Genomic DNA, 22,660 nt, shown 5'->3' on the forward strand with positions numbered 1-22,660 from the left:
GAGAGGTGTGGATAAAGAGCCAGTTTGGTCTAGTGGTTACGGCAACAGGCTAGAAACCAGGAGACTGAGTTCTAGTCCCGCCTTAGGCCTGAACGCCGGCTGGGTGACCTTGGGCCAGTCACTCTCCCTCAGCCCAACACACCTCACAGAGTTGCTGTTGTGGGGAAAATAGGAGGAGGAAGGAGTATTGGGTATGTTTGCTGCCTTGAGTTATTTATAAAAATAATAAAGGCGGGATAGAAAATAAAATAAATAAAAATAAAATAATAAGATTTCTTAAAATAATAGGAACACTGGAAATGCTGTCTTATTTAATGGTTTTCTAAGTCCACTGTATGTAATTTGTCAACAAGGAATGTTGGAAGAGCTTGAGAAGGCAGGGGAAGAGTAGACAGGTATATAATGGATATCTTTTTGCTCTGTATTTTCTATTTCAATCAGTTTATGATTTGTCTAGAAATTTCATTATTCTTGCAATTCCTAAATTCTGTTCTACTGCAGTTGCCATCAGGAAGAACTGTGTTTGAATTTGGTCTTAGGGTTTCTTTTTTTATTATTTTATTCCATTGGGTTTTTTTTTTAACAAATCAGTATTTTTAACATTTTTATTTTTAACAATATCATTGGTGTATATGTTTGATACGTGCTTTTTTTTGTCTTTGACCATAAATAATTAAATAAAATAAGTTTTAAAGTTCACCCTAAACACACAGAAAACCATCTGCATCAAAGTGTCTGTTCCTATCTATCTGAATTTGACAGCCTTTATTCCTGAGAAGAAGGAGTGCATATTTCATTGGTGTGTACTAAAAAGAAAAGAAAATATCCACTTTCCTGTTACACAAAGTACTAGGAGGCTGGCATAGAACTCTTTCCCTCAAATTTGTCAACTTTATCAGCAAGTTCTGGCCAATTCTAAGGGAAAGGGAGACGGGTTTTTTGTTTTGTTTTGTTTTAAGGTTTAGCTGATGATTGAGAGAAGCTCATATTGTACTAAGTCCTAAATTAAACTAGCCCTTTAAATTTGCCCAATGCAAATTAGACTATTTTCTGACTTGGATCCAATATGAATCTTGTGGTCACTGTACACACACCCATGTTCAGACTAGTGCCCAGATGGTTTTTTAACTATCTTCAGGATAGGATCCTGCTTCCAACATAGCTCTGGATTGGGTAATTTACAGGAATCCATATGATCTGCCTAGTTAGGGTGGGGACTTGGTAATTAAGAGGTGTTTGTATGCATCTGGATTTCCTAAACTTTGCATATTACAGCAGGGCAACTCTTCTAAGTCAGAGCAAAGGAACACTGAATTACACCATATGAAAAATTCAGGTACTACTATCAGGAACCTCCTACTCATCATTAATTCCTTGCCCATTGAATTGAAATAGGGCAGCATTGGTAAGTGTAGGAAAAATTCCTCTCACAGATTTCTCCAAGAGTTCCTTTTAAACCAGAGACAAACACAGATTGTTTATTTTGGTACTGGAGGCAGCAAGGCTAATCTGAAAAAATGAAGGGATGCAACCCCTCTATGCAGAGTTATGCAAAGTTCAGTACTGTATACATCTGATTTGATACAGCAAAGTAATTGATTGGATATGATTGGATATTGCAGTCCCTTACGAGTCAGTGAGGTCAGATATGGAGTAAATTCTATGGGATAATGGGGGCAGTATTACAAAGACCATGGCTTACTGAGAGAACAAAGGCAGCATCATATGAACATAGTTACTTTCTAGAGGATCACTTTTAGGGGTTTATCTTAAACTGTCCTTGGTTCCCAGAGCCTATGCCTACTCCTGATATCTTCCAGGTTTATCATCATTCCTTCGCCTTCTAAGTCTTTTATGGCTGATCTGACAGTTTTATTATTTTTAACTCCCTGAGAAAGTAATTAGGGAAGAGGGATGTTTTCCTTTGTTGTACTTGTCCAAACCAGTGCCATATTTTCTCCTGCATAGAACTACAGATTGCCCATCTGTACTCTATAGTATGTCCCAAAGATAGCAAATATATGAATTGATTGCACTTAGGCTTCCTGTAAGTTTTCATTCAGACAGAAATAAGTCTCCATTAAGTCTCTCCAGTCTTGGGTGCCACACATTTTTGTAGAATCTTCAGTCTGAATGAAGGAACCATAGCACAATGCTTGTCTCCTTTTTCTGTTTCTGTTCTAGCCACTTGCTTGCATTATTTGTAGTTAAGTATCTCTGTCTTTCACCCATCCCTCATTTTCAATAGATCTACTTTTATTTGGTGAATATAAAGCAATCTCCTATTTGAAAGATAATTATTTGGTAAAAACTTTGTCTTCCTTTTGGATAAATATAATACTGTAATTCTTCCATGGGATCATGTTTGCTTGGGCAGTGCAATAAAATGTTATCACATGAATTTGTTTTGTTAATAATATTTCCCATAGGACAGCACAGCAGAATCTAAAGGTTTTTTATCAAAGGAAAATAATTAAAAAGAAAAGTAAAACTATGGTGCCATTCTGTGTCCTATATATTCTAGTGTGCAGAGCTATCATAACAGTAGGCATCTGTTCTGAAAACTGTGTTTTTATCTTGTACATAGGAATTCCTCTTAATTTATTGAGATTTTCAAAAAGTAAAGATGCTGTAAATCCAGTGGCCAAAACTGCCAGTGGTTCATATTGAACTCTTATAACTGGAGAAAAGAGAAGTAAAAATGTGTCTGGAATAAAGAAAGCTGTTAGACATTTAATATCTGTTAGGGCTCAAAATTCTTGCAAGTAACAAGTTTTAGACAGAAATGGAAGTGTACATGGAAAATTCTAAAAGAAAAAGGTAGGCATGGTTTTTGTCACACCTGTAGCTGGCATATGATCTGAGCCCAGCAGTGTCTGCAGGTGAGGTCAAAAAAGTCAAGACAGAGGTGGTGGTAGAATGATCAAAGCCCCACCCCTTTTGCACATTCATCAACTTTGTATGCACATACAAAGGGGCAGAGCTTTGATCCTGCTGTTATGGCCGCCATCTTGATTTTTATCACCAACACCTTGGGATGCTGCTAATATGAGCATTTTCCTAGCAGTGAAAGGTGAACTGTGTAGTAGATATAGCATTCAAATGTCATATGTTTGAGGTGGACAGAAGGAAGATCTCTGGATGGCTCACAATGTATCAGCAAGGGTTTCTGGCTATCTCTCAACTTGGTTTCTCTCAACTATTTGCAGGAGCAGGAGTTTAAAAAAATTCTTAGCCCACTCCAATTCTCAATTACATTTCTGAAGTTATGAATTTGGGCAAAACAGCAGATGTTTATATGAAAGAACCATGAACTCCATTTATTTCCTGCCTTGGGCTTAGGCAGGGAGTTGGACTAGAAGACCTCCAAGGTCCCTTCCAACATTATGATTCTATGATTCTGTTTCTGGTACTCAAAAGACATTCCTGGACTCTGAAATCTTTAATACTTTTGACATCAGCTGCCAGTTGGAAGATGCCAATGTTCTATATAAATAAATAAATAAATAAAATCAGTGAGCTTGAGATTTGCCTGTTCTTGATATTTGACCCTTGTATTCACTTTATATGAATAAACAACAGGCTTCAACTGAACCCTGGTAAGACGGAGTGGCTGTGGACTGATGGCGCCTTGCTTTCCGGGAAATTGTCATCTTTAGTTCTGGATGGGGTTGCACTGCCCCAGACAGACTCAGTGCGTAATCTGGGGGTTCTCCTGGACTCATAACTCCTGCTCGAAGAGCAGGTGGCAGTCGTGGCCAGGAGGGCCTTTGCGCAACTTTGGGTTGTGCACCAGTTACACCCATTCCTGGAACGAGAAGCCCTCCGAACAGTCACTCACGCCCTGGTCATCTCCCCGTATAGACTACTGCAATGCACTCTACATGGGGCTACGCTTGAAGAGTATCCGGAAGCTTCAGCTGGTCCAGAATGCAGCCACTCGGGCCATTTTTGGTGCCCCTAGGTCAGCACATATAACACCGTTGCTGTGCGAGCTGCACTGGGTGCCAGTTTGCTTCTGGGTCCAATTCAAGGTGTTGGCTATCACCTTTAAAGCCCTTCATGGCATGGGGCCAGGTTACCTGAGGGACCATCTCCACATTACATCGGCCCACCCCACCTGATCATCCAGAGAGGGCATGTTGCGGACCCCGTCCGTAAGAGAATTTCATCTGGCGGGGTCCAGGAAACGGGCCTTCTCTGCAGTGGCTCCCGCCCTTTGGAACATCTTGCCCCCAGAGGTGAGGCAGGCCCCTTCACTCCTGACCTTCCAGAAGGCCCTGAAGACTTGGTTCTGCCATCTCGCCTGGGGCGGGAAAGTGAGCAACCATTCTTGGGGGTGGCTCGCACCCTAGACCCCCTCCCACCAGCTTGGATTTTATACCCTCTTGGATTTTATATTTATTTATTGTATTTTATAATAATTGTAATGTGTCTGGTTTTATGAGATTTTAATCTTTATGATCAGTTTGATTTTATTGTAAACGGCCCAGAGTCCCTCTCTTGGAGGAGATGGGTGGTAATTAAATTTGAATAATAAATAAATAAACAAACAAATAAATAAATAAATATACTCTTGTGTTAAACAGGTTTTGGTCACTTTCTATATTGTTAATTTGATTAGATTCTCTTACATGTTTTGGAAACGCATCAGGCTTAAGTAATCTATTTCTGCATCCCCAGTTCACCCTGCTTCTTCCATAGAAGTAGGAAGTGGGAGACAGGAGGGGGTGTGAAGAAAAAATAAGGAGATAATAACATGGGAGCTTGAGTGAGAAAGAGAATGTTTGTCCTGGTTACAATTGACACTTTACCTCCAAAAATTTATGTACAGATGAATTTGGTCTTTGGGATGAAAGATTAATTAAACATAAAACATTGAGAAAGCTGCAAGTATAAACATGTGCATTAGTTATTGAGTATATTCTTACCAAATTTTATAAAATACTTTTTATATCTGACTTTTTTTAATGGATAGGACTACATTAGTTTGCATGTTTTAGTAATAGTGCTTCTAATAGAAAATAGTTGCATTATGGCAACTAGTTGGGCAAACTATCATGCTTATTCATGTTTTTATGCAGAGAGTGGGAAGGCGGAAATTCATTTGGGCTGCAGGCCAGGGTTGTCAGCTGCTGTTTTTATGGTGCTTCAGTAGTAATGGGGCAAAATGAGCTACTGCCAGACTGCAGAGCAAGTAATAATAACACTTGGATTAAAACTATGTGATGCTCATAAATGAAATATTAAAGGTACTTGGCTTTGCATAATTTTAAGATTGAAAGTATTTGCATGCTTATTGCATACATGATTTCATTTCAGCTCCTTAGTGTCTTGAGGAGTAAATGGAAAAGTTGATTAAACAGATTGGAAGAGCAGTGTTATCTATAGGTTTAATCATATAGATGGCTATGAATATGATGATATAATGTGATACAACATTGAAATTCTGGGTGAAGATAATGAGCATGTATTGTATTCAGCCAACTGACTTTCTAACCACCCCCCCCTTTTTTTTTTCTTTTTTTTTTCTTTTTTTGAACATGCAATTGTCTATTGATCAATCATCATAAAAATGCTACAGTAACTGGACTTATCATTTAGCCTCTTACATGCTTGTTAATCTTAAAAAACTCTATTCATGATAGCATTTGTAGTGGAATGCACTACAAAAAAGAAAAGCCTATATATTTATATTGAGAGAGCCAGTTTGGTGTAGTGTTTAAGGCATCAGGCTAGAAACCGTGTGACTGTGAGTTCTAGTCCTGCTTTAGGCACAAAGGCAGCTGGGTGACTTTGGGCCAGTCACACACTCTCAGCACTGGGAAGGAGGCAAGGGCAAACCACTTCTGGGGGTGCGGGGGGAAGCCTTGCCAAGAAAACTGCAGGAACTTGTCCAGGCAGTTGCCAGGTGCTGAAAATATCCAAACTGTTTTTTGTCCTCTCTATATGAGACTTAATAATGTCTTGGCATTGAGCAGAGCAATGGATCCTACAATGACAGAGAAGTAATAAAAGACAGATAAAGAATGCTAACATGTTATCGTTTATATGAAGCTTTTAGACTATCTGGTTTCTACAACAGAAATTTTAATGGGAGTGAACATTTCTTTTCCCCATTCTTCCTATGCCAGTATCCAGCCACATAATGTGAGCTACTTTGCAGCCTCTTCTCATTCTCCAAATGTTGGTTCCTGAGATTGCTGATAACCTTCCTTTTATGCATGAGTAGTGTCATTTTGCCTAAATAAGCAGAACATTTGGGAATAGTGGGAAAGGTTGGAATTGAAACCATTTCCCTTTGTTAGATTCTATAATCTTCAAATCGAGAGTTCTGTGACAAAATGGGTGTTCTTTATTGTCCATACAGTAGATTATCATGGATCTGGAATTTAAGCCTAGTGACACATACTGGTGGCTAGAATTCTTTTTGTGACCTTTGGTTTACATTGTACTCTGCAAAACACTGTAACTGCCTGTTCCCCCTGATTGTATGTCATGATTTCAGCACATATTGCTATATATAACATATGTAAGGCAATAGCTGATACTGAAATCTAATTTATTTATAAATAAACCCCATCTATTTCCAAATGAATAGAAGATATAACACTCCATTCCTCAAGATACTTAGTTAACAAACCACAGTGGCTATATTCATACAATACAGTAAGCTGAAACTAATCAAATCTCATTAGGACTTAGTAGGATGTATGCCCCCACATCCTCCAGTGCAACATTAGTTAATAGGTTGTTACTGGATTTCACTAAGGCCAATTTTAATAGATGAATTACATGATTTGTATATCATTACATGATTTGCAAAGGATTCATTTGGTTCAGGTTAGAATAGGTTTTGAATGATGATTATTCAAGACTTGGAAAACAGTAAAAAATACATCAATCCTGTGACATAAATAGACATTGACCGCCTCTGTGATTGAAGAAGGAACTTGCTTTTTTCCTTCCTTCCTTTCATTTTTATAAAAAACTTAGAAGGGTTTATATAAGTAAACTTTGCTCATTGTAGAAAAGTCTTGAAAATATGTTGAATAATTTTATGACATTTTATGATTGCAAAGCTGTGTTCATAGTTTTCATTTAGTTGATCTCTAGTATGTGGTTCTTAAATTATTTTACGGAGGGGTCACCTTATACGTATACATGAATAATGGAAAGCAGATTATCATGGAAATGAAAATCTCTTAAAAGTGCTTGTGAGTACATGTTCTCTGTGTTTATACACTGAGCAGAAGGATAAAGAACTCTGGAATGATTGAAATGAATCTGAATTCTAATTCTAATCCAGCTATTGATTGGTTGATAGATTTTAATGAATTTTTGGGGATTCATCTAGGGTGGTGCAAATAAGATGGCCATCATTTTGATACTTGAACCATTTGCATTCATTATTGTATTGTAGCACTAAAAAGATAATAACTAGGTACTTCTGATTAATGACACCTAGCAGAGCTGGAGCCAAGACTGGAAGTCTTCAGTAGTGTACAGTAATCACTTGTATTCCCAATGACCAAAGCATAATGTTATTCATGTTTTGTTCCAGACTTCCATAACCATTGTATTTTCTTCATGTTTCTTTTTCTTCCCTTGTCTCAATTCCAAACTTACAGAGTTCCAAACGAGAGTGGAAGCCTCTGGAGGATCGCAGCTGCACCGATATCCCATGGCTGCTACTGTTCATTCTCTTTTGCATTGGCATGGTATGTAACAAAAGGCATATCTAAAGGAGCACTCCTTTTTTCCCCCAGGAATTGGATGACGATTTCACAACTTGTCAGAAGATTCATTTATTTTTATATGTGTGCTGCATTAGGCAGCCAAGTTAAAATACTAAGTTGACACTTTTCAGCACATCTGTGAGATTAATATATCTAACCTGGGTGTTAGTATTTGAGCTAAGATTTACTTTCTGTAGACCATGTATCTCCAATTATTTCTGTCCATCCCACAAGGACAAACAGGGCAGGTCCTTCTATTAAGGGCCATCTTATGCAACCTGGAAAGCAGCCCTCCTCTGTCACTGTAACTGCCCCGTGGAACCTCATCTCCCATGAGATCCGGATAGGTGCTGGGCCAGGAGCTTAGGTGAGCCTATTTTTAGGGGGGCTGTGTAGATATATGCACTACCCCAGGAGTGTGGTGTTTTAGTTTTTGTTGGTGATTTTAACAATATGTTCACCACCCAGAATCACATAGAGAGCCAGGCAGTCTTACAAAATGAATAACTTAATAAATAAACTAGAAATGAGTTGGCAGCTCCTGTCTAGGTTACTGTAGTATCAGCTCACACCCCTATTTCTTTCAGTTGTATTCTGCACTAGTTGCAGATTTTGAAGGATTTTGAATAAATTCTATTCCAGCATAGAATTCCTCAGAACATAGATAATAATGGCCAGATCCTTATGAACAAGGAAGGTTTCTTTCAGGCTCATAAATGCGATTCATCAAATGCACTTCTAGTCACTGTTGCCATCTGAGCTTCTGAATAGATTTTGACACAAAAAAAATCCCCACTCAAATTTCAAGCCTGTGAAATAAGCTTGTGATAATCTGGACTTATAAATCTGTTGTATCTATGGTTCTGGTGCGTCAATGTCTCTTTTGGATGCTAATTTTATAGTGTAAAACACACATGTATCATGATGTATACACATGATTTTCCATTGTTTTTAATTGGGCAATCATGCTTTTATCTTTAAAAAATCCTACATTTCACAGAAAGAAGAATGAAACTGGAATAGAAAAGAGAATGAAGTTTTATATAGAGACTAACAGGAAGACATAGTTCTAAAAAACGGCATTTCTCTTACAGTGTGGCACTGAAAGCTTTCTCAATTTATTTATTCCAGGGTTTTATTTGTGGCTTTTCAATAGCTACTGGAGCAGCTGCAAGATTGGTTTCAGGATATGATAGTTACGGAAATATCTGTGGACAGAAGAATGTAAAAATAGAGGGAATAGACAACAGTGGCTTAGATCTCACAGAAAAAAAGTAAGTATATAATCTAAGGATTGCTGTTGTTTTAATAACTGAATCGTTTTGGTTTACAAGATTAAGAAAGATAATAACATTTTTATCATAAGCTTACTAGACACTGCTGTTTTTAGTCAAGGAATCTCTTTTTCCCAAATGTTCTCTATATTTGGATGCTTGTGCATACTTTTGTGCAAATAACATCCATTCCTGTAAATTGTATACTTTGAAATTTGGAATCTCTTTGCTGCTTTTATACAAGTCAGTTCTTATGCAAATATACTTGAGTGCTTTCTTTGTTTGTCCTGCTCACAAAATGATGCACTTTTGTTTTGGAGAAAGCCATTTTTTTAAAGCTTTATTAATTTTTCAAGATACAATTAAAACACAAAATACAGAATATAGGACAGATAGAATACAAGTCTAAAAAACAAACAAGAAAAACTAAAACAGTGCAGGAATAGAGAGAAAAACATATAAAATGGGTGGCTTCTGACCTTCTCCAACACAGATATAAAAGTACATAAACCCTAACCCTAATCCTATTAATTATACATTTAGTAACATTATTTCTCTAAAATCAAACCATTTAATCATCAAAACCCAAAATCAAAACTTCATTTTTTTGTGTTACAAGCAAATAGTCCAAAAGCAGCTTCCAGATAGAAACAAATCCAATTACAGTATTTTCTCTTATCAGTGTTGTCAATTTAGCCATTTGTGCCAATTTCATTAACTTAATCAACCTGTCCTCCGTTGAGGGAATTTGTGCATTCTTCCATCTTTGAGCATATAGGAGTCTTGCTGCTGTTATCATATATAAGAACAAAGTTCCATGTTGCTTCTCAAACTGTTGGCCCATCAAAGCCAAGAGAAACAGCTCCGGTTTCAATTGTAAGTCCACTTTTAGAATCTTTTGAATAATAATACATATTTGATTCCAGAATTTCTTAGCTTTTCCACAAGTCCACCATAAATGATAGAAAGTTCCTTCACCCTGTAAACATTTCCAACAAACATTTGATACCCCATTATACATTTTAGACAGCTTATCAGGAGTTAAATACCAACGGTACATCATTTTATAAAAATTATCTTTCAAATTATAATTCAAAGTAAATTCCACATATTCTCCCATTGTTCAGTCGTGATATTGTACCCAAAATTCTTAGCCCATTTAATCATACAATCTTTAACATATTCATCTTCTAAATTCAATTGCAACAACATTTTGTACATTTCTTTTTAAATTTTTAAATACTTTATTAGAGAGCAAAATAACGTGAACAACGTAGCACGTACAAATACATATAACAGTGAACAAAGAGAAAAGAAGGACAAAAAGAAAAAGGACAAAAAGAAAAGAAAACAACAAAGCTTATTAAAAAGTGGTTTCCGACTATCTAAACTATGATTTTGGATCTATAGTTGTGTTCTCTTAACTTCTTCTCTATTTTCAATCTATGTCACCCCTATTTCTATTTGATTAAGTGTTTCGTTACCAAATCCTATATGTATATATTGTTATTTTTTGCGTTGTCCTTATATAATCAAGAAAAGGTCGCCATTCATCCTTAAAATCGTCCATATTTTTATCATTTAACAGGTCCGTTAGTTTTGCCATCTGGGCCAAGTCCATTATCTTAATTATCCATTCTTCTATTGATGGGGTAGACTCTTCTTTCCACCTTGAGGCATAAATAATTCGTGCGGCAGTAATCAAGTACAGTAGGAACTTTCCATGTATTTTTTCTAATTCTTCTTCCATTAGACCCAGTAAGTATAATTCCGGTTTTTGGATTATGTCCATTGCCAACATTTTTTGAATAACATTGTGTATTGACGCCCAGAATTTTTTTGCTTTTTTACAAAACCACCACCTGTGATAAAACGTACCTATTTTGCTTTTACATTTCCAACAAGTGTTTGATGTATTTTTAAACATTCTTGATATTTTATCAGGAGTTATATACCATCTATACATCATTTTGTAAAAGTTCTCCTTCAGATTATAATTCAATGGAAATTTTAATCCTCTAGTCCACATCCTTTCCCATTGGTCATACATAATGTTATACCCGAAGTTGTTTGCCCATTTATTCATACATTCTTTAATTTTCTTGTTTTCCCATTTTAATTGTAATAACATTTTATATATCTTAGCTATAATATGATCAGCATCAGTACAAAATTGACTATCCCACCGTGTTGAATCTTTTCTAAATTTGTACTTCTTCTCATCTAGTTTAAACTGTTCCTTTAGTTGTATGTAGGTAAACCAATGGCAAAGGTATCCTTCCTTTTCTAATTCTTCTCTTGTTTTCATTACATATTTATCCCCTTCAAGTTTTAATAAATCTCTATTTCAACCATTTATGACTTTCTATATTTTCTCTTCTGGCAAATGCTTCCTGGGGAGATATCCATAGGGGCATGTTTGGTGTAAATTTAGGTTTATGTTTTCCCCATATTTTTATAATAATAATAGGTCGTTGTTCTTTGTTTCAATTTCTACTCCCAAATATTTAACCTTTTTTACACTTTTGAAGCCTGTCTTATTTTCTAACATAGCTGACTATTTTGTGTCATATTTAAGTTTATAATTTTTGTCTTCTGATTATTTATTTTGAAGCCTGCTAATGTTCCAAATTCTTGCAATTTATCTAATAAATAGTCAATTGATTCTAGCGGGTTCTGCATAATAATAACTAGATCATCTGCAAAAGGTCTTAAGTTAAACTTTTGTTGTTTAATCTTTACACCTTCTATTTGTCTATCATCTCTAATATCTCCAGTAAGAAATTCAAGTACTAAAATAAATAACAATGGTGATAAAGGGCAGCCTTGTCTCGTACCTTTCTCAATTTCACAATCTTGTGTTATTTCTTCATTTACTATAATTTTGGCTTTTTGGGATGTATATATTGATTTTACTGCTTTTATAAATAAATCTCCAAAGTCCATATTTTCTAAAATCTTAAACATAAAATTCCAATTTAAATTATCGAAGGCTTTTTCAGCATCTAAAAATAACAGAGTAAATTGTTTTTCATTATGGACTTGAGCATATTCTATTACATCCAACACAATCCTCATATTATCTTTTATGTGTCTTTTAGGTAGAAAGCCACTTTGGTCCTGATCAATAATTTCTTGGAGCACTATTTTTAATCTTTCTGTTAGAATTAATGTAAATATTTTATAATTATTATTCAATAAGGATATGGGCCTATAGCTTTTACAAAGTGTTGGATCCTGTCCTTCTTTTGGAATTAATATGATGTTTGCTTCTGTCCATGTCTTTGGTATTTTCAATCCAGTCATAATCTAATTTAATAGTTCCTTAAATGGTAGGATAATTTGTTCTTGAAAACATTTAAAATAGCCTGCTGAGAAGCCATCTGGACCTGGTGCTTTCCCTGTTTTCAGTTTTTTAATTGCTTCTAAGATCTCATGATCTGTAATGGGGCTATTAACTATTAGTTTCTGCTCATGTGACAATTTCGACAAGCTATGTTTTAGTAGATATTCATCAGTTTTATCAGTTGAAATTTCTTGTTTTTTATATAAATTTGTAAAAGAAGTATGAAATACACGTTTAATTTTGTTATTGTCTACTAGATCTACATTATTCTCATGAATTTTAATAATTGTTTTTTTGCCTTATCCTTCCTTAATTTATATACCAACCATTTGCCAGTTTTGTTGCGAATGCAAAATTTCTCTGTTTAGCATATCTCAATTTTCTTTCAATTTCATCTATTGTTAATATCTTAACTTGTTGTTGTAGTAGTTTAATTTGGTGGATTATTCCATCATCAGATGGATTTTCTTGAAGGTCTCTTTCTTTTATTTTAATTTGATCTAGGACTGTTTGTAATTTTTGCTGGGATGTTTTTTTTAATAGCCTATTTACGTGCATAAAATATCCTCTCATATAGACTTTACAGGTATCCCACACCATTCCAATATCCACTTCCTTATTTAAATTAAATTCAAAAATTCATTTAATTTCTTTTTACAATCCTCTCCTTTTTTCAGGATAGGATTGTTTAGTCTCCATCTATAGCTTTTAGAACATATCTTTATTGCAATTTGGACTGGATTATCGTCTGAGAAAGTTCTTGGGAGAATCTTTGCGTTTAAGATTTTGTTTGCTAAATTTAAGGATAGCCAAATCATGTCAGTCCTGGAGAAGGAATTAAATCTTTCTGAATAAAACGTATAGTCTTTCGCGAAGACATTTTTGTGTCTCCATGAATCAACAAGAGCTAAGTTATCCATTAGTTCAAAAAAAGATTGAGGTAATTTCCCTTGTTTACTTTTAATTTGTTTTTCTGATTTTCTGTCAATAGTTGGCATGGTGACCTCATTCCAGTCTCCCATCATAAGCCAGCTGTTGTATGAGAAGGCTGATAATTCATTTAATAAATCCTTATAGAATTTGTTTCGATTGTCATTAGGAGCATTTAGTCCCACTATTATCATTTTGGATTCTTGTGACTCTATTTCAATTGCAACATATCTACCATTTGCATCAGTAATTAGTAACTTGGGTTTTAGATACGGCTTCACATATAGCATAATTCCTTTTATTTTTTTTTCATTTGCAGCTATATATTCATTTCCTAGATTTTTATTTAACAAATATTTAACATCTTTTTTCCTAATATGTGTTTCACCTTAACAAGTCTTTCTTAACATCACACCACAATTTAACATAATTATTCTGAAACAACATAGATTTCGTAATTGCTAATGTCACTCCAAATATCTGACCTTTTTTCTAATTACAAAGCCAGTCTTGCCCATCAACATTTCTTGATTGTGTGTAGTCATATTCTTGATCAACATCTTTGTTTTTTATTTACTTTAAGTCCAGCTGATGACCCCAATTCCTTTAATTTCTTCATCAAATGTTCAACAACATTCAAAGGGTCTTGTAATATTGAAACTAAATCATCAGCAAAGGCCCTCAGTTTGAAGACCTCCTTCTTTATCTTCAAACCCTTTATTTGATCGTCTTATCTAATGTCTCTATTCAGGACTTCCAAAACTAGGATAAAGAGTAAAGGTGACAAAGGACATCCTTGCCTTGTTCCTTTCTGTATATGTCAGGGCTCAGTTAAATCACCATTTATAATAATACGTGCTTTTTTAGGCACATAAATTGATTTAAGTCCCTGAATAAAATTGTCTCCAAAATCCATATTTTCCAAAACTTTGAACATAAAAGCCCAGTTCATATTGTCAAAGGCCTTCTCTGCGTCTAAAAAGATGAGAGCTGCTTGCTGTTCATTGTGATATTGTAAATATTCTATAATGTCTAAAACTATTCTCACATTGTTTCTTAATTGCCTTTTGGGTAGAAACCCACATTGATCTTGGTGAATAAAGTCCTGTAAAATTTTCTTCATTCTTTCAGCCAATATTGAAGCAAATATTTTATAATCTTGTTCAACAAAGAAATTGGTCTATAATTCTTAGAGTAATATCTTGCCCTTCTTTTGGTAAAAGTGCAATATTGGCTTCTTTCCAAGAGTCAGGCATTGCAGAGCCCTGCAAAATAGAATTCATCAATCTTTGAAAGGGTTGAAGAAGCTGATCCTCAAAGTACCTATAATACAACGCTGGCAAGCCATCTGGACTTGGTGCTTTCCCCAGTTTAGTTCTTTTTATAGCTTCCACTATTTCAAAAGTAGTTACAGGATTGTTCATTAATAATTTCTGTGATTGTGAGAGTTTTGGTAATTTTTGTTTCTCTAAATACTCATCTGTCTTTTCCAGAGAGACTTCTTGCCTTTTGTACAAATTGGAAAAAAAAGTTGTAAAACAATTTCTTAATTACTTCATTATCCAATATTTGAATATTTCCTTCTTGAATTTTTAATATCATTTTCTTTTCTCTTTCCTTCCTTAATTTATAGGCCAACCATCTTCCAGGTTTATTGGCAAACTCAAAATGTCTCTGTTTAACATAATTCAATTTTGTTTCAATTTCCATCACAGTCAATGTAGATAATCGTTGGTGTAATAATTTAAGTTGGTATAAAATAGCAGTATCCACTGGGTTTTTCTGTAATTCAATTTCTTTTACTTTAATTTGATCCAAGATAATTTGCATTTTTTCATGAGACTTCTTCTTTATATTACAGTTATGGTAGATAAAGTGACCTCTCATAGCTGCCTTACTGATATCCTAAACAGTTTTTAGGTCAGTCCCTTTGTCAAAATTGATGTCAAAATAATTTTTTAAATTCCTCTTGCAATCAACCAAAATGTTTTCTCTTTGTAAAATAGCTTCATTCAGTCTCCATCGAAAAGCCATAGAAGATCTCTTTATTTTCAAACTTACTGGATTATGATCAGAAAAAGTCTTTGGAAAAATATCAACCGTACAGATTTTATTGGCTCAATTATTTGAGATCCATATCATGTCAATTCTTGAAAAAGATTTATATCTTTCTGAGTAAAAGGTATATTCCCTTGCCAATCCATTTTTGTGTTGCTAGGAGTCTACTAATGCCAAATTGTCTATCATGTCAAAAAAAGACTATGGGAGTCTTCCTTGTTTAAGCTTAATTTCTTTTTCAGATGTCCTGTCCAATCGTGGGGAAGTTACACCATTCCAATCTCCTAATAGGCACCAGCTTTGATAAGAAAAAGATGACAATTCATTCAGAAGGTGTCTAAAAAATTTACTTTTATCCTCATTTGGTACATATATCCCCACAACAACAGATTTAAGTCCATTAAGCTTGACTTCCACTGCTACATATCTGCCATGTTCGTCAGAAAGCAATAAATGTGGTTTCAATTGTGGTTTAACATATATTACAAGTCCAGTTATCTTCTTCAACCCTGCTGAAATAAATTCCTCTCCCAATTTCTTATTCATCAAATGTTTAATATCTTTTTTCCTTATATGAGTCTCCTGTAAGCATATCACATCATGGTTTAATTTCTTCAAATAATGATTTTTTTTTCTTTTGTGGGGGGCATTTGCCCCATTCACATTCCAAGTAAGGTAAGTGCAAGCCATGATTAAGCAGATTCTGATAAAAGTCCTTGGACGTAGCACCTATGTCTACACCTTGTAGAGCAGATTCTTGAGGTCTAGTTCCAGGTGCAGATTTCTCATCTATACCCCAATCCAAACTAGATCCATATCTAGCAAGAAAATCCTTGGCCTTATGAATGGAGGTCAATCTGAATTCAGAGAAAGCGATTTTTTATTACAGTTGTGGCAGTATTAATGTTGCACTTCCCACAAGAATCATGGGAATTGTTTCTGAAAAAGTTGAGAATTCACTGTTTCTCACATCTCACATCTTTACTCTGCATAAGCTGTCATAGCATTATATGCCCTAAGAAATTATTCCAGGCACATCTGATGCAAGATCAGACTATTTGCATTCAAAGAAGTTTTGAATATCCGAAGTATAGGTGGACCTCTAGAGAGCAATATTTAATTATGACTAAAGCAGATTTCCACTGTAAATATGAGGGGCAGCTAATTGAAAATTAAGCCCTAAGAAAGAGTGGTGATTGAAGTCAAAGTATAGAGCCATAATATTCTCTTTCTAATACTTGAAAAATTACAACTTAGTAGCAACCTGTACAGGGACCCTGGGGCCTTCACCTTGGGGCGTTAAGTCATGTATCTTAGGCTTAGCACAATGAGTGAATCTCCTCTTGGCTTATCAATAGTGATAATAATGACAAAAGATCCAGAAGGGAGGATAGTTGAAGAGTCAGGCACTTTAAAAAAAAAAAAATGGCACTGAGGTAAGATGTGTGCTCACACAAATGATTTGTTTTGCAGTATGTTGATAAAAGTTTGTTGAAGTGATGGTGCAGGTCATGAAGGTCTGACATCAAAGCTGAGGTCTGTTTAGTTTTTTGAGTTATCATTGAGTCAGGGGCTGATATTTGGTCACTTTGTGGCTGTGAGAATTGATGAAACAGGGCTTCTGGAGTAGTCTCTCAGTTGATTGGGAAGATGAAGCTGCCAGGATCACCAATGCAGCAACGGAACCAGCAACAGAACAGCAACAACAACGAGCTGTTTGGCAGTGTGTAAACTACTACCTAAGTACTGTTGCTCAGCTGGTGAGGATTTGGCAACATGGAGATGACAATGGAACTGGTTATGTTCTTTGTGGTGGTGGTGGTGAAGTGGTGAAGTATTCCTGGAAAGCCCTTGATTGAAGGCTCTGGACCTGAGATACTGTAGTTGGTGTGGACTGTTTTTGATGTTGAGAGATGGGTGTTGACTGTTGTGTTGTCACCCATTCCCCCTTGGGTGAGAGATGGGGGAAGAAAGGTGCACCCCAGCTTACATTAGCTCCATGAAGAGTGCTGTTTTGTTCCCCTCTGGTTACTTGAATGAGAGTGGCATGACTAGGGGGAGTGGTATGATATGGTTTTTGATGAGGCACGGATATGGGTGTAGCACTGGTTAAACTGAAGGATGTTGACTCCTGGCAAAAATGTCCCTGACACTTGACCATTTAGCTGATTGAGTAGTTGGTGTTATTTGGTGTGGTATGGGCCCTTTAACTAGGAGAAAGGAGGGCAGGGGTTGGAGGAGGTTGGTGATTTGGGGGGCAGGGAAAGGGCAGGTGATAATGTGATGGTAGTGACAGGCAGGGGGAGGTATGGTATGCCAGCTATGCAGTGAAAAAGCCACAAAGGTAAAAGGCAAATACAAGAAAAAGAAAATGTTATTCATGTAGATTAATTTTGCATCCTTAAAAGGTCCACAAGGCAAGTCAGTATTCTGAATGTGTATGCATTTGTGTGCATGCCTCGAAGCAAAATGAGGAATGGAAATCCTCCTTAGCTTCTATAGTTTTAATTGCTGTGCATTCATGGTGCAAAACTGCATGTCCATTTAACACCTTTTGAATAGATACTTATAGTGACAGTGTTTGAATAGAAGAGATTTTATTTATCTTCAAGAAGGAAAAGAGGCTTGTGTTTCAAAGTAAGTCCTCACCATTCTATTCATCTACTTGTTATATAGCCCAAATTGGCCTATATATGGATATTCCTACCCATCCCTCTCTGCAAGATACACTACTGTTTCTTGAAAAAAATCTTAAGTAATTTTTCCTTTTTCCTAGTATGGCTGTAAAAGATTACTTTAAAAAAACAGAGACTTGTAATAAACATTTGGAAAAAAGGAAGGGGATATAAAATAATTGTGTGTACAATACATGATCCTGCACTAAAGCCATCTGCTATCTTGGCTGCTGAGCAGATGGAGAACTTTTTGTGGCAATCGCAAGGAAATGAAAAAAAAAAAAATATATGTAGAATGTAATAATAATTACACTACATTACAGCAATACTAATCATGAGCCAAGACAGAATTCTAACTTTCTATACTTCAAAATGTGACAGATGCATTGTAGGATGTAAGGAAGTATTGAACAAGCAATTATAATAGCCTGTATCATATAATGGTACATTCTGCAGTTAAACCGAGTACCCCAAATAGCTATTGTTACAAGGAGAGTATTTAATCCATATGGAACAGAAGTCCAAAATCATAAATTAATTCCCATATTTTGCCATCTTAAAATTTCACACTTTCTGGGTAATGCTTAATGAATAAATAGGGGGTGGGGGGTGGGTGCTGTTCTAATGATACATTAATAGCCTTAAGAATCAGCAGGATCCAAAGTATTTAGATTGGGCTGAGATTTCATCTGCCTAGCCTTTTCTGCTGCTTGAAGGCCTGCTGAAAATAAAAGTCAAAAGTGTGAGCATTGTACTTACACCTGTGAGCTGGAAGGCACACAGTGGTCTTTATCATTTTCATCTAATGCTAGGTTCTCCTTATAGCCATGTTCATTGGGTGCAGAAGCAATGTCTATTAGTGAAGGATTTGATGCTAGAGAAAAAAATTTTTAATATTGTGGACAGAAAATGAAGAGGTACCTTATTCATGGCAAAGTAAAAGATAGAGCTCCTGTATGGAAAGCTCTAAAACATGTTCAAAAATATTTACAAAAATCTCAAGAATATAGTGACTGGTACAAAAATATGCATAACTGTACATGGATTTGAATGCAGATTTTCCTTCCAAGTCCTAAGTTACTCACTTTTTTAAAAGAAAATTACTTTATGTTGATATAGTTCCCAATGAAGTTTAAATAACCTGATATCAGCACTTAATATTTACAACTTGCTATCCCACTGAATCAAGGAAAAAAAACTATGGTTTGCATTGATTATGTGTCATCAAGTCAGTGTTGATTCTTAGCAACCACATAGATTTTTCTCCAGCAAGGCATGTCCCCAATCTGGTCCATCAGGTCTTCCAGTGGTATACCCATCACTGCTGGAGTCCATCCACTTTGCTGCTGGTTGGTCTCTTCTCTTTCCTGCCATCTTTCCCAGCATTAGAGCCTCCTACAGAGAGTTAGGTGTTAAGTCTTTGCATAACATGTCCAAAGTTTGATAAATTGAGCCTGGCCATTTGTGCCCTGTGATAATTCTGAGTTGATTTCTTTGATGATCCATTTGTTTTCTTGGATATCCATGGTATTCTCAGGAGTCTTCTCCAACACCAAAGTTCAAAACCATCTGGTCAAAACCATCAATATTTTTTCTTTCCTGCTTCTTCAAAGTCTAACTTTTGCTTCCATAGAGTTGCGGGGACAACCATTGTCTGCATGATTCTGATCTTTGTAGGTATAGATGCATCCAAACATCTGAATATCTTTTCTAACATCTTCATAGCTACTATACCAAGTGCTGGTCTGCAGTATATTTCTTGACTGTTGGTTCCTTTACTGTTGATAGTTGATCCTAAAAGGCAGAAGTTATCCACCTCTTCAGTATCTTCATTATCAAATCCAAGACTGGTTGCTGTACCTGTTGTCTTCTTTATATTTAATCTTAGTCCTAATTTTTCACTGTGGTCTTTAACTTTCATCACTAGAGCTTGTAGATAATTTGCATTTTCAGCTATCAGAGTGGTGTTATCAGCATAGTACAGGTGTTGATGTTTATTCTAATCCAGCTTCTCTTGGTATGTATTCCACATATCAGTTGAATAAATAAGAGGAGAAGATGGGGGAGAAGATACAGAAAAATACACCGTATACTCCTTTGCAAATCTGTTTCGCCATGTTCTGTCCTTACTGTGACTTCCTGACCTATGTATAGGTTTCATATAAGGATAATGTGATGTTCTGGGATTCCCATTTTCCTAAGTACATTCCATATCTTATGTGACCCACAGAACCAAAGACCTTGTTACAGTCAATTACTCAATGAAGTACATGTTGACTTTTTTTTTTTGTATTCTTTGGCTTTCTCAATTATCAGCAATAATGTCTCTTGTTCCTTGGCCTTTTCTAAACTAGCCTGAACATCTGCCACTTCTTTTTCCATGAAGGGTTCTAATCTATGTTGGATGATCCTAAGCATTATTTTGCTTGCATATGAAATTAAGGATATTGTACAATAGTTTGCACATACTGCTAAGTTTCCTTTCTTTGATATTGGTATGTAGATTGATCTCTTCCAATCTGTTGGCCACTGTGTCATTCTGCAGATTTGCTGGCACAGCTTGAGTAGAACCTTTATTGATCCTTTGTCTGTTGCTTGCCATATTTCTGTAGCTGTTCCATCAGTTCCTGTGGTCTTCCAACTTGGTAATGACCAGAGTGCTGATAAAACTTCACCTTCTGGCACCAGAGGTTCTTGTAAGCAGGGAATATATTCTAAGGTATCTTTCATGCTGCTGTACAGTATTTCAGTATACTCTTTCCATCTTCGTTTGACCTTCTTTGAATCAGTTGCTATCTGTCCATTGGCATTCTTTAGCATACCAGTTTGAAGTTGGAACCTTCTTCTCAGTTTCAAGATCTTTTGGAAGACGTTCCTTGTTTTTCCATGTCAGTTTCCCTCTTCAGTGCCTTTACAGATGTTGTAATATTGCTTCTTATCTCCTCTAACAGCTCCCTGAAATTCTAGTTCAGTTCTTTCCTGAGATCTTTGTCTTACTTGGATTTGACTTCTCTTCAGTTTCCTTTGTGTGCTCTGACATCCAGTCTTGATCTTTGGCAGCCGTTCTCTACATTCATCCTTAACAGCTTGAAGTTCATTCCACAGTTCCTCTGGGTCCCTCTCCATGGGGTTCAGGACTTTGGATGTTTTCCTTGAAAATGGTGGGTATCTATGCTCAAGTTCATATTGTGGAAACAGCTTGGCTTTCTTCTTCCATTTTAGCTTAACTTGCAACATGCACATGAGCAGTTTGTGATCTGTTTCACAGTTACTCCTCGGCCACATCTTTGCTGTTATAACTGAGCTCTTCTTCCTCCTTCTACCAATAATATAATCAGTTTGATTTCTGTGTACATCTGGTGATGTCCCTGTATATAGGCACTGGTTTGATTGTTTGCAATGAAGAAATAATTGGATTGGCAGAAATTGATAAGTCATTCTACTGCTTCATTTCAGTTTCCTAAGCCACACAGCCCAACAATATTTTCTTCCTTAATATTTCCAACTTCAGCATTCCAGTCTCCAGGCACAGAGACAGACACTTACAATATCCTTCAAAGTAGCCTTGTAGATGTTCCCCAAGTCACTCCTTACCCAAAAAGGACCAGGTCACCCTAAACGGGGCTAGCAGCCAGCTCTCCATTGATGCAATGAAAGCAGAAAAATACTAGTTTTGCTTCTCTTATCACTACAAGGTAATCCTTAGAAAGGCTCTTACTTCTGTTTAGTCAGGTTCACTCTTTGCAATACATAAAAGGTTGGCTCACTCATCCACAATTAAATCCTGGATAAGGGGAGTTTTATTACAGGTTGACTGCACTTTAAGTAGCAAGAGCAGAAAACTGGATCACTGGAGCACTGGTGGCCAGGCATTGGGACAGAGCACAAGGGGCTGGTTTCAGTGCCAAACACTGAGGCAGCCTTCCCTGCAAGCAGCAAAAAGAAGCCCTTTTGTTATTGTTGACATCCTTTGCTTAGCTCATCCTGTGCATTCATTTTGCTGAGAGAATCTCTAGAGTTTGTACTCTTCTTTTATGCCCTGGCTCTTTTACCTTTCCTGGATGTATCTTTCTTTGTTTTTAGATCTTCATTAAACTTCTTGTACAACCATACTGACTTCTTGTGTAGCCATATTGACTTCTTGAGCTGTCCTCCATTTTTTTCTCCTCATTGGAATTGTTTGCAATTGTGCTTCCAATATCTTCTTTGGGATAGTTTCTCTTTCCAGTGGATCCTGCTGAGTTTATTAAAATCTATGTTTTAAAAGTCCACATTTCAGTACATGTTTGACTATCTGCAATTTTAATTTCACTTAGAATGAAGTCCAGCATTATGGTCATTTTCTCCTAAGTTCTTGCTACTTCTACTTCCTTAACTATCTTCTCTATTTTCCATATGTTGTGCAGGAAATAAACAATAGTTATGATTGACACTTACGTTTGTTATTTTGAGTTTTCTTTGAAAATACATATACTCAGTAACTTTTATGGACCTTTGTAAAGTAAGTCAAGAGAAAACGCAAAGAAGGTTAGTTGACAGATGATATTTCAGGCATTAATGGCAATAGTAATAGTAATAACGGGTAGAAAAAGTAACAGACTCATCCTGTGATTACTTCATGTGATTTCTGTCTTGTTC

At 36.0% G+C, this 22,660-nt stretch overlaps 1 protein-coding gene across 3 annotated transcripts in view; it reads left to right on the forward strand.

Moving 5' to 3' along the window:
* SLC44A1 (solute carrier family 44 member 1) overlaps window positions 1–22,660 on the forward strand; it is a 97,409-nt gene that overhangs the window by 15,767 nt on the left and 58,982 nt on the right. For all 3 annotated transcript variants that reach the window (XM_063294931.1, XM_063294934.1, XM_063294933.1), the window contains exons 2-3: window positions 7,632–7,721; window positions 8,871–9,013. In XM_063294931.1, coding sequence (XP_063151001.1) covers window positions 7,632–7,721; window positions 8,871–9,013 — 233 coding nt within the window. The remainder of the gene's footprint in view (window positions 1–7,631; window positions 7,722–8,870; window positions 9,014–22,660) is intronic.

Source organism: Candoia aspera, chromosome 2 (genome assembly GCF_035149785.1).
Source record: "Candoia aspera isolate rCanAsp1 chromosome 2, rCanAsp1.hap2, whole genome shotgun sequence".
NCBI lineage: Eukaryota > Metazoa > Chordata > Lepidosauria > Squamata > Boidae > Candoia > Candoia aspera.